General features: G+C 43.2%; 1 protein-coding gene across 2 annotated transcripts; it reads left to right on the top strand.

Moving 5' to 3' along the window:
- The first annotated feature begins 467 nt into the window (after window positions 1-467).
- Window positions 468-9,674, top strand: LOC146247128 (lactadherin-like). Of its 2 annotated transcripts, none has more exons than XM_084682195.1 (10): window positions 468-810; window positions 2,938-3,063; window positions 3,159-3,290; window positions 5,455-5,568; window positions 5,702-5,883; window positions 6,089-6,244; window positions 6,492-6,636; window positions 7,420-7,604; window positions 7,737-7,892; window positions 8,676-9,674. In XM_084682195.1, exons 1-10 carry the CDS (start codon window positions 735-737, stop codon window positions 8,817-8,819), a joined length of 1,416 nt encoding a protein of 471 aa, XP_084538321.1. In that variant the 5' UTR covers window positions 468-734; the 3' UTR covers window positions 8,820-9,674. The 2 variants fall into 2 exon arrangements, with proteins under 2 accessions (XP_084538321.1, XP_084538320.1); XM_084682194.1 differs by having other exon boundaries at window positions 469-810; window positions 7,402-7,604.
- Window positions 9,675-10,705: the final 1,031 nt, after the last annotated feature.

Genomic DNA, 10,705 nt, shown 5'->3' with positions numbered 1-10,705 from the left:
AGAAATAGAAGTATTTTCAGAAAACATTCTTAGGCTAGACAAGTGATAGGCTACAATTAATTTTAGACTACTGATTTGGAAGCTGATTGAACCAAATAAAATACAACTGTGTAATAAACAATATGTGGAAATGACAAACTCTTGAAAACTCCACGTTTTATAAAATATAGAATAGGCCTACATTTGTTTAACCAATAGTTCAACATAATTAGTGTAGCAAATTTTTTTTTTCAATTGTCCTAAAGGACACAACTTTGACACAACTTAATCCCAATCAGAAACCTCGAAAATCTTCATCCGATAGCTTTGCTATAAATCTGGAGAAGTATTTATAAAGTTCGGTAGGCTAACATAAATCCACGAGGTGGCGACAGATGTCTCTCAAAAAAGGCGGATTGTCAGCGACCGAAAATGCAGTTATTAGGAGAATTGAGTGCCATAAGTGTTTTTTCAAATGCTTTTTTATCTTAAAAGTAGTCCTTATATTCTAATAGATTATTTATACATTTCATGTAGCCTATGGGTCTTTTGTAAATATAGCCATCAGCGAGGTGAAAAAGTATGGAAGCCGTTTACAGCCCTGGTTAATCCATAAAAAAAAAAAAGAGAAAAAAAAGGAGACAAACTGATTTAGAGCCCGCCTATCATCACTGTCAATCTCAGCCGGGAAACATAGCGGTTCTATACCTCCACTAACCTGGGAAGGTTAGAATTGGCTACTTGGGGAAATCAACATGAAACGTTTCGGTCCGACGTTAACTTTTCAATATATTACCGTCTGTATACTTATTGCCGCCAGCTCCGTTAAAGGTGAGTTTTTAAAATGTACTTTTGAACACATGAGACTGATAAATAAATCGACATGCCCATAGGCTACTCAACCGACCACATTACAATTTTAGTTTTCTGACCTACGCGTCCTATAGCCTAGGTGTATGCCAGTGTGGTGATATAGGCTACGTTTGATAGGCTACTAGTTGATTATCTATACTTTACACTAAACAGTTGAACTGGTAAACGTAACTCTTTGATACTCTAAACTCAACTATTATGGGGATGTTAATTACATTTTTGGTTCATTCAGTAATGTTTCTAAACATACCCAAGTGGTCTGATAAACTGATGCTCGACTTGTTGAAATATTAAGAAGACGCTCTCCTTAACTCAAAACTTGCAAGGCAAGATAATGGATGTCTGACCTTGGACCAGATGAATATGCCAATATCTAAATGAGTGATATATGAGAGCATTGACCACGTTTTGGGGCATTCAAATCATGTGAACCAAATCCATACACTTGTGTACATGCTCTAACTTCCTGTTGTTATTTTAAGGGAAGACTGAGTCTGTGAGACACTGTGCCTAGTAATTGGTGACCATTGTCTATCCCAAGGGTTATTTTATAGGGCATGTTTTAATGAAAAATTTCTTACCTGGGAGATGCAGCCAGTGCACATCTCTCTGGCCCACAGGGCATGTGGGACATGTGCTACACTAACACACTGGACACCTCCTGAAAATAGGCCATGCAATGTTATGAGGGTTTAGGTTGGTTGAGGGGCATACATGGGCGTATGTGAAGCCCTCTGTGACATTGCTAGGAAAAAGGGCTATACAAATACATTTTGATTTGATTTACGTGTTAACAATATAAAGTACATTCAGTGTCTATTGTAATGCCAGATTAACATATTAGCCTCTCTGCTGCATAAGGGTATGTGTGTACCCGTCCACCTGTTTTTGATCAGATGAATCAATTTTATCAGTCTCTGTGAACCTGTCCATGGTTGTTGTATAAAGTTCCTGTGAGAGAAGGAAACACATTCCTATTGGCACAGCACCTTGTTCTGTAACCTGGATTATCCACCAATCTTTTAATCCAGAGTCGGCACACAAACACGTTCTGTTAGTTCAATCAAGTGCTTGTTGGAATTACCTTCCCTGCAAATCTCAGAAACTTGAACACACTCACCTTTGGCTGTTGTAAAATCATGATGCCATCAGCAATTTCAACACAGGTCCCCGTCACCACTGAAATAATTTATGAACAAAGTGAAAGAAGCTGTTTGATCAAAAGAGACAACAAACAAGTTAGTTTTCTCTCCTTAAATGCTGTGTATAGCCTTTTTATCTTCTTCACCTTTTACAAGCTGATGTTCATGCTGTAACAGGTCTGCAAGCTAAATAACACTGGTGCTAAACACTAGACTACTAAAGTACACAAGTTTACATTAGACTCAGTATCCCAGGACATATTCGACCAAGGACATGAAAAGGAGTCATGTTAATGGCTACACTTTGTTATCATGACAAATGTAAAGATTGTTTTAATTCCATATTACACATTAAACTGTATACTCTTCACTATAAAACACTTTATACTGCTTACAGTACTCTTCATTACTTATATATAGAATATTTCCATATGATCAAGGACCTCACTGTTCTACTTTCACTGGATGATTGGAACTGCGAAACAGTGGTCAGTGAGTCAGCACTTTGGAACTCAATGGTGTCATAGCCAATGTTGGTCCCAACACCAGAGGTCATTTGTTTAGTTCCCACAGCTTTGGACAGCAAAAATATGAATTGCCATATAAGTATATGGAAAACAGTTAGCCCATATCCACCAGTCACCTATCCTGGAATGGTCTTGTGGTCATTTTTAATGGAGGAGCATGTACTGGTGTGACTGTAGTTGTAGTTATTTGATTCTGACTACCTAAGCCATTGTTTACTAGAGCTGTTTTGTACCATACACAACCTATTCCACTGTGGTTTGGCCCTGTTTTTGACAGGGTTGTTGCATGTATAATAATGTTGTGTTATACCCATTATATATAGTGCTGTCATGAGCTGTTGAGAGGTATACTTCTGTGACATGTAATCAATTCTCTCTGATGTCATCATCATATTACCCCTCCACCATCTCCTCAGGTGATTACTGTGAGGTGAACCACTGCCACAATGGAGGAACATGTGTGACTGGGGTAGGAGACGAGCCTTTCATCTGTATCTGTGCAGATGGCTTTGCTGGAGACACCTGCAACCTCACTGAGACTGGTAAGGCCAGGTTGAGTCTTGAATGTCCCCTCATTTAGAGTCAGCTGACCATGACTTGAGTTTGTTGTCTCGTTCTACTCTGGCTCCTTCACCAGGGCCCTGCAATCCAAGCCCCTGCAGGAACGATGGCTCCTGTGAGGTCACCTCTTCAACCAGACGCGGAGATGTGTTCAGCGAGTATGTGTGTAAATGTCAGCCTGGCTTTGAGGGTGCCCACTGCCAGATCAGTAAGTACCAACCTCAAGTGATCCACTTTACACCTGACGACGCACCAGTGCTATCACCTGCCCTCTAACCTGACCCCTTTCTTGAGTTCAGGTCAACTCTCCCAGGCACAAGACAGGCACATACTGTATATGCACGCACACACACAGTCGGAAGACAGCAACTCATTTTACTGTACCAGGAGTACAGTGACTTCCAGAACATGTACTGTACGTCATTCAGGGCTATTACTGTACTGTCACAGTAAATATGAAAACACCTCCAAAATGTCCACTCTGCTGCTGTCTGAAAGACTGTGAACACTGTGGCGAGTTCATGAGTCTCATGAAAGACGTTCTTTCAGTTGGCTGTTCTTTAAGTGCTAATGAGTCCTGGCCAGTCCAAGTCTCTTAGCATGCAGCAGCACTTTAGAGACAGCCTTCCAATTTTGTCGGATTAGGCTGAACCCCAATGACTGAAATGTTGTCAAAAAAGTATATAAACTGCAATTATTCACATACAATAATTGTATAAAATGTACTAGATGAAAACGGTAGCACTAAATACCTAAACCCATTCTAGTACCCCCATTCCTAATGTGGTAAGAAACAGAACTACAGACTGAGTAGGATGACTCTTCTAAACATTGTGTGGCCAGTTCTTATGAACAGCTGTACTGTAAACTGTTAGTGACACACCCAGGGTGTGGTGTATGGGCTGGTATGGATATGGGCTCCAAATGACAAAAGCGGGCGTTTGTGTGAGTGGGTGTGCTGGTTCATGATTGGGCTTTATTATGCGCAATGTGTCTTTGTTTTCAGTTGCTGATATTTCTGTCCAGCTGTGCGTGTCACACAAACTACTGTTATGGAGCCCTTAGGACAAAGACCAAGGCAGAAAAAAGTATGTTTATTTCAAGAGTGTTGGAACCTTCATCAGTCAAGTTTTCCCCACTATCTTGGAGTCTCTGAGGCACCTTTAGTGTCCAGAGACTGATCTAATCTGGTCACAGGGCTTTAGCTGAGCATAGGAAGCACAGTTAGTTTTCCACTCCACACACAGCCATCATCTAATGCCACACTGCTGACCACCAATTGTAGTGTGTGTGCCGTCTGGTGTTCCACACCCAGTACTGTGAGCTGTTATTGAGTCATACGTCACTGTGTTAGTAAAGGTGGGCGGATCTCTGGGTTTCTAGAACAATTTTTAGTGGCACCAGCCAGGCTGGGATGTCTTTAATGATTGATTGGTGGTTATCTACGTACGGGAGATCCTGTATGGATTTGGACAGTTTTCATATTTGTGTGTGTTTGTATATTTATGCATGTTTGTAAAATATTCCTATATAAATTAATACTAATTAGCGGATTCAAATATAGCATCTTAAGTGTGTGTGCCTGAGTCTACAAATCAAGGTTTTAAAGATGTGACAAATCCTCTTAGTGCTGACGGGAACAGCAGCTAAACAGCCTTACAGGATGTGGCGTCACTGATGTCTGGCTTCTAGATAAAAGCATGGATGAGTCTCTGAGAGCGGGTAGAGACTGTCTCAGCTTTGCAGTGGGTGTGTGTACCCAGGTCAGTTCTTCAGGTACACTCTTAATAAACTCCATCATGTTAGCAGACTATTCGTGAATTCTAGCACAATAATTGTCTACATCATCAATCTTTTGTGTCTTAATTTAGAAAATGTTTGTTTAAGTAGAATTTTAAAGCCCAATGAATGTTAAAGCACAAAGACAGCAATGTTGTTTCAGCTGAACACACTGCAAGAACACAACGCAAGGATGCCCTCAAGTGGAGAATAGAGAAACCTGCAGCCAATAGATAAACAATCCTGTATCCCTCTACTGGTGTTATGACACACCCACACACACCCGCCCCTCCCACTGACCTCCCTCCCACTGACCTCCACCTGCACCCCCACCCTCCCCCCATCCTCCCCCCACCTCCCCCTCCTCTGACCCCACAGTCACCTCTGTCATCAGGTCTGAGTGGACAGACGGCACCTGCAGACAGGCAGGGGGGAACACAGACGGGGTATTGTGTTGCTCCACCTGGCTCGTAAACCAGACCTGGGCTACTGCTGCAGCCCTGCCCCCCCAGGGGTTCATGTGTTTGAGGATGGATTACCAAGACAACCCACGATAACCGACATATAATGTTTTTTATTTTCTTCTCTTCAAGATGTAAATGACTGTGCCAACCAGCCCTGCAGGAACGGAGGGATGTGTCGAGATCTGGATGGAGACTATGCCTGCCAGTGTCCTTCACCCTATGTAGGAAAGCAATGCCAGCTGCGTAAGTCAATAAAACAATTAGATGTTTATGACAACAAAGGAAATACCACTTGTATCACATAATACCCAACAGAAACATTGATCTTGAATTGTAATGATATAGATGTTTATCCATCTGTGTGTTTGTGTGTCAGGTTGTATCTCCCTCCTGGGTATGGAGGGCGGGGGGATTGTTGAGTCCCAGATTTACGCCTCTTCTGTGCACTACGGCATTCTGGGTCTCCAGCGCTGGGGTGCTGAGCTGGCTCGCCTTAACAACCAGGGCCTGGTCAATGCCTGGACGTCAGCCTCCCATGACAGGAACCCATGGATTGAGGTGAGAGGACCCCCCAAACATGGTGTGGAGGTCATTATTACAATAAGTATTGTTAGTTGTAGCAGTACTCACAATATGATTGCTTCTAATAATATTATTTACAGTATTATTATAAATAGTATTACTGACAAGGAAGTTGTAATTGAAGTTGCAACAAAGTTGGGGGATATTGACTGGTCTGACCTCTGCTGACCTTTGACCTCAGATCAACATGCAGAAGAAGATGCGTCTGACAGGCATCATCTCCCAGGGCGCCAGTCGCATGGGCACCGCTGAGTTCATCAAGGCCTTCAAGGTGGCGTCTAGCTTTGATGGGACGACCTACACTACCTTCAGATCTGAGGGCCAAAGGAAGGACAAGGTGAGGGTGACCTTGAGTGCTAAACTGCACAATGGAGCAGGGGTTCTCAAACTGGATATGTGGGGTGAGAGAGAGAAAAAATATGTATACTGCATAAAATATTGCGATCAAAAGTGGGTTGGCTAAAATATTTTCAATTTTCAAGAGGGGGCCCGACATTAAAAGGTTAGAGAATCAACATCATGGAAATAAATGGGGTTGGGGGTGATTATCTGGTTGATCCTATGTCTTTTGTCCTGTGCCCCAGGTGTTTATGGGTAATGTGGACAATGACAGCACCAAGACCAACATGTTCGAACCACCAATTGTGGCCCAGTACATCCGAATCGTCCCTGTGGTGTGTCGCAAGGCTTGCACCCTGCGCATGGAGCTGGTCGGCTGTGAACTCAATGGTAAACAGACAGACAGAAACACTGTGGTGGAGTTAAATCCTTCTCTGTGGTTCTGTCTTCCCGTCTCCTTCCTGAGGTTTCCTTCTAGACCAGACACAAAGAGAACCGGAGATGAATCTGGCAGCCATACAAGGCTCCAAGCCCTCAACATAGACATAGTAATATGATCTGCTGTTTTGACACTGTGGTGTCTGTGACTAGCATGTGACCGGAAGGGTTTATGCCAGCCTGATACCTGGTCAGATCGCATGGAGGATGGATTGAGCAGCATTCAGAGGGTGACATATAGTGTGCAACAACCAATTTTTTTGGTCTGGTTGACCACTCAAACTGACCTTGACTGGTAGCACACACTCACATTCACGTCACACACGCCTCGTCCATCTGGTCTCCTCAGCTCCACCCTGTAAACATACGTCTGCTCGCCACTGTTTGTAGCTACAGCTGTAGCTGTCTTACTGCTAGTGTAAAGCAAAAACTGTTTCTTTTACTTCTTTTTTTAAAATGATTTACTGTCAATTTCTGTCTGTTTACTGGCCAATGCTTCACCTGCGCTCTATCATCCTGTAATAATTGGGTATCTCCATCCCATACTGTCATACAGGATTTTAATTGTTTCAAATTCCTATCAGCTTCAAAAATTGGCTTCTTTGCATGTCTTGAATGGGTGTTTTCTATTGGTTTCTGTCTGTGGATTTTCACATTTCTCCCCGGTCCTTTCCCTGTGCGTCTGCCCTCCCTCGTCCCTCCCTGTTGTTGTTAAAGTGTACTCAAACACCACAGGTTGCACTGAGCCTCTGGGGATGAAGTCCCGTCTCATCTCAGATGGACAGCTCTCGTCATCCAGCGCCTTCCGCACCTGGGGCATCGATGCCTTCACCTGGCACGCGCAGTTCGGCCGGCTGGACAAGCAAGGCAAGACCAACGCCTGGTCAGCTGCTACCAACAACCGCTCTGAGTGGTTACAGGTAGGTGTCAATCAAACCCGCAGCCACTCAGTGACTCCGCCTGCTGCTGCTGCTGTTGCTGCTGGTCAGCATCTTACCTGCATGTGGTTAAGCCACCCAGCCCACCCCTCCTCCTGTCTATCCTGTCACCAGGTGGACCTGGAGAAACCCAAGCGCCTCACAGGCATCATCACGCAGGGAGCTAAGGACTTTGGGGTGGTGCAGTACGTGTCCATGTTCAAAGTGGCCCACAGCAACGATGGGCAGACCTGGAGCTTGGTGAAGGATGAGAAAACAGACACAGACATGGTAAGCAGCAGCATAGCATATGCTTATCAGACTGTGTCCATGACAACTTGTGTGGAGCCAAATCCAAAGATTCTCAGACAGCAACAATATATTTATTCTATTCATTATTCTGTAACGTTGTACTTGCCACCACAGATGAGGAACATGAGGCGTTAGGGAGGCGTGTGGCTTTTTATTTATGCCATAATCACTTGTAACAAAGACATCTGGCAGCTTTGTTGACATAAGTTAGGACTTCAGTGTGTCTCCCAGTCCCCAGTCTGCGTCAGTGTCTCACACGTCACCCTGTGGCACACTAAGAGACCACTTCTCTCTCTGGACCGGTGTTTTGACAATCTCTCACTTCCTATTTTGAGGCTTGCCCTGATAGTGGTGTGGTCCCTATTTCCTTCTCTTTGTGTGTGAGAGGACAGGATTGCATCCCCCCCTCCAACCCCTACCCCCACCCCAGGGACTGGGAGTAGCCCAGCTGCTGTGTGAGAATAGGGTTTGGCTTTATTGATTTGTATCTTAGGAAAAAACTCTTTGATCTTTTTATTGAGTGCAGAGTTTTCTGACCCTTGACATGTTGAAATAGCCTGCAGCTTTTTCTTAAAAGCTACAATGGGTAAGGAGAGTCTTGGCTGTTAGTTTGTCATGAGTGAGGTAAGCTCTGCTTGATTTATACCTTCCGCTGGGTGATCTTTGCCTTCTAAGTAGATCTTTCGACTATCCCATGTCTACTGTATCGATCCTTCCTCTCTTCCTATTCATCACAGATGCAATGTATATTTTCTCTTGCAGCTTTTCCAAGGTAACATTGACAACAACACTCATAAGAAGAACTTGTTTGAGCCTCCCTTTTATGCCCGCTATGTGCGTGTAGTTCCCTGGGAGTGGCACGAGCGAATAACTCTTCGCATGGAGCTGCTGGGCTGCGATGACTAGAACTGCATTTCCTAGAAAACACCAGGGCTCGATCTACACCCACCACCACAAAGAGCTTTTGACTATCATGACTAGAACTAAATTTCCCATAAATCATGATCAGTGACATACATAATAAGTGTAATCTTGGGGGGTGGGGGGGTTGGTGGAGGCACTGAACAGATATATAATGCATAGAATGTAAGTGTGTAAATGGGTGCAACAGAGAACTGTTTTTGGTTTTACATTCTCGGTTTTTACTTGCAACTGTACTCCGGATGAAGCTTGAGTCTGTTAAATGGTTGGAAAAAATAAGCCTACATTTTGTATCAATGTGCTTTTTTTCTGTAGTGACCATGCCATGCATTGTAGCTTTAGTAACTGGACAGAGCCTTCACATTTATTATGCTTTGAGTTTAATTTCTGCAGATTTTAACATTAGTTTTTTTGGTGTGCATATTACCTATTAGCTGAAAATCTCAATTGATTACACAACCTCACATTCAATAGTGCAAGGTAGCAGAGCAGTGTGTTTGAAAGGGACCAGTGCCGTGTTCATACTTATTACAATAAGCTCTTTAATGTAACTTAAAATCATCCATAAATACGATTTTGTAGAGTAAACCCTGGAAGGCATAGTATTGTATAACATTTAGCACAGAACTGTGATATTTACATTTGAACAGATTTACTTGCGATAAATCTTCATCTAAATCTTTTGATTAATTTCATTCCAGTATGATAATTAGTGTGTTATACTCCATTGAGATCTTGTGTCACATTGTGACTGAACATGTGGTTTTGCATTATTTTTTAAGAAATATGTTGGTCTTCAACAGAGGTCATTAACTAAATTGATTAAAGACTTAAGTGGAACATATTGTGTCTCTGACCACTTAATTCTCATTCTAAAACTCCCCCCACACTATGAATATGTGTGAGTTCACATTTCACTAATTAGCTAATTTGTACTTTTGATTTGCATTCTTATTGTGTAATTGTCTCCAGTTCATGGTTTCAATCTTACTGAATTGCTTGCCATGTCTTCCATGTTGCTTCCAATTCTCTCTGTTGTGAGAAGAGGCTAGGAATTGTTCTTGGAGGATTCTACTGTCCTTCCCTGACTGGGGTATTGGACGCCCAGTGGAGAAGTAAGCTGCTTTCCATGCAAAACCAAGTGTTGATCCTGTTTTTTGTATTTTTTATGTGACCACATCAAAGAGTGGTAGAAGAAGAAGACACTCTCTGCCCCACTTTGGTGTCCTATTCACACGGTCACCAGGAAGCAGAGCCGTCTGGACCGCAGCACACACAGTTACAGTGCACCAGGGTCTCTTGCTGTCATCCAGTCTAGCCACAGAGGGCTTTCTAGTGTGGATGATATCGCTGGTTTCTGTTTCTTTCTCCCAATGTTTCATTCCCACAGTAGGACTGCCGGACCACAGCGTGGTGTTTATGGTAATAATTATACCCTGTAGGACCGTCATCCCCCTGCTATTCCACTGGCCCTGGTATGTCTAGCCCCTGGCCAGACCTTTAATCTGCACTCCAATGAATACAGAGGGACTGAACACCTCCAACACATCTGCAATCACTGTGTGTATCTGTGTTTGTTGTGTGTGTGTGTATGTTGTTTTTACAACTGCGCAGGAGCCTTTGCACCAGAGTAATACATGGCTCTGGCTTGACCAACATCTGCTTTCCGAGTGTTTTGAAAACTTTCTCCACATGTAACAGAACAGACCCCTCCTCTTCAAACAGATGGCCAACATGAGCTCATTTGTTTTAGCTGGTGCTCTGTTAGAAGATGCTGGTTCCCCAAATGACAGCTGTGGGACGAAACCCATAACAATATTCGTAAAACTTCACAATGATGAGGTGAATTTCAAACTGGAGGGAAATTGACT

Source organism: Hypomesus nipponensis, chromosome 19 (genome assembly GCF_054491055.1).
Source record: "Hypomesus nipponensis isolate SF chromosome 19, ASM5449105v1, whole genome shotgun sequence".
NCBI lineage: Eukaryota > Metazoa > Chordata > Actinopteri > Osmeriformes > Osmeridae > Hypomesus > Hypomesus nipponensis.
This window is presented reverse-complemented; position numbering and strand designations above follow the sequence as displayed.

What these genes read in the sequence shown, in the direction of transcription:
- LOC146247128 (XM_084682194.1), top strand. Translation starts at nt 735, where the DNA reads ATGAAACGTTTCGGTCCGACGTTAACTTTTCAATATATTACCGTCTGT. An exon ending in AGGAAAGCAATGCCAGCTGC is followed by an intron (nt 5,569 to 5,701) that starts GTAAGTCAATAA and finishes TTTGTGTGTCAG; the next exon opens with GTTGTATCTCCCTCCTGGGT. An exon ending in ACAGGAACCCATGGATTGAG is followed by an intron (nt 5,884 to 6,088) that starts GTGAGAGGACCC and finishes CTTTGACCTCAG; the next exon opens with ATCAACATGCAGAAGAAGAT.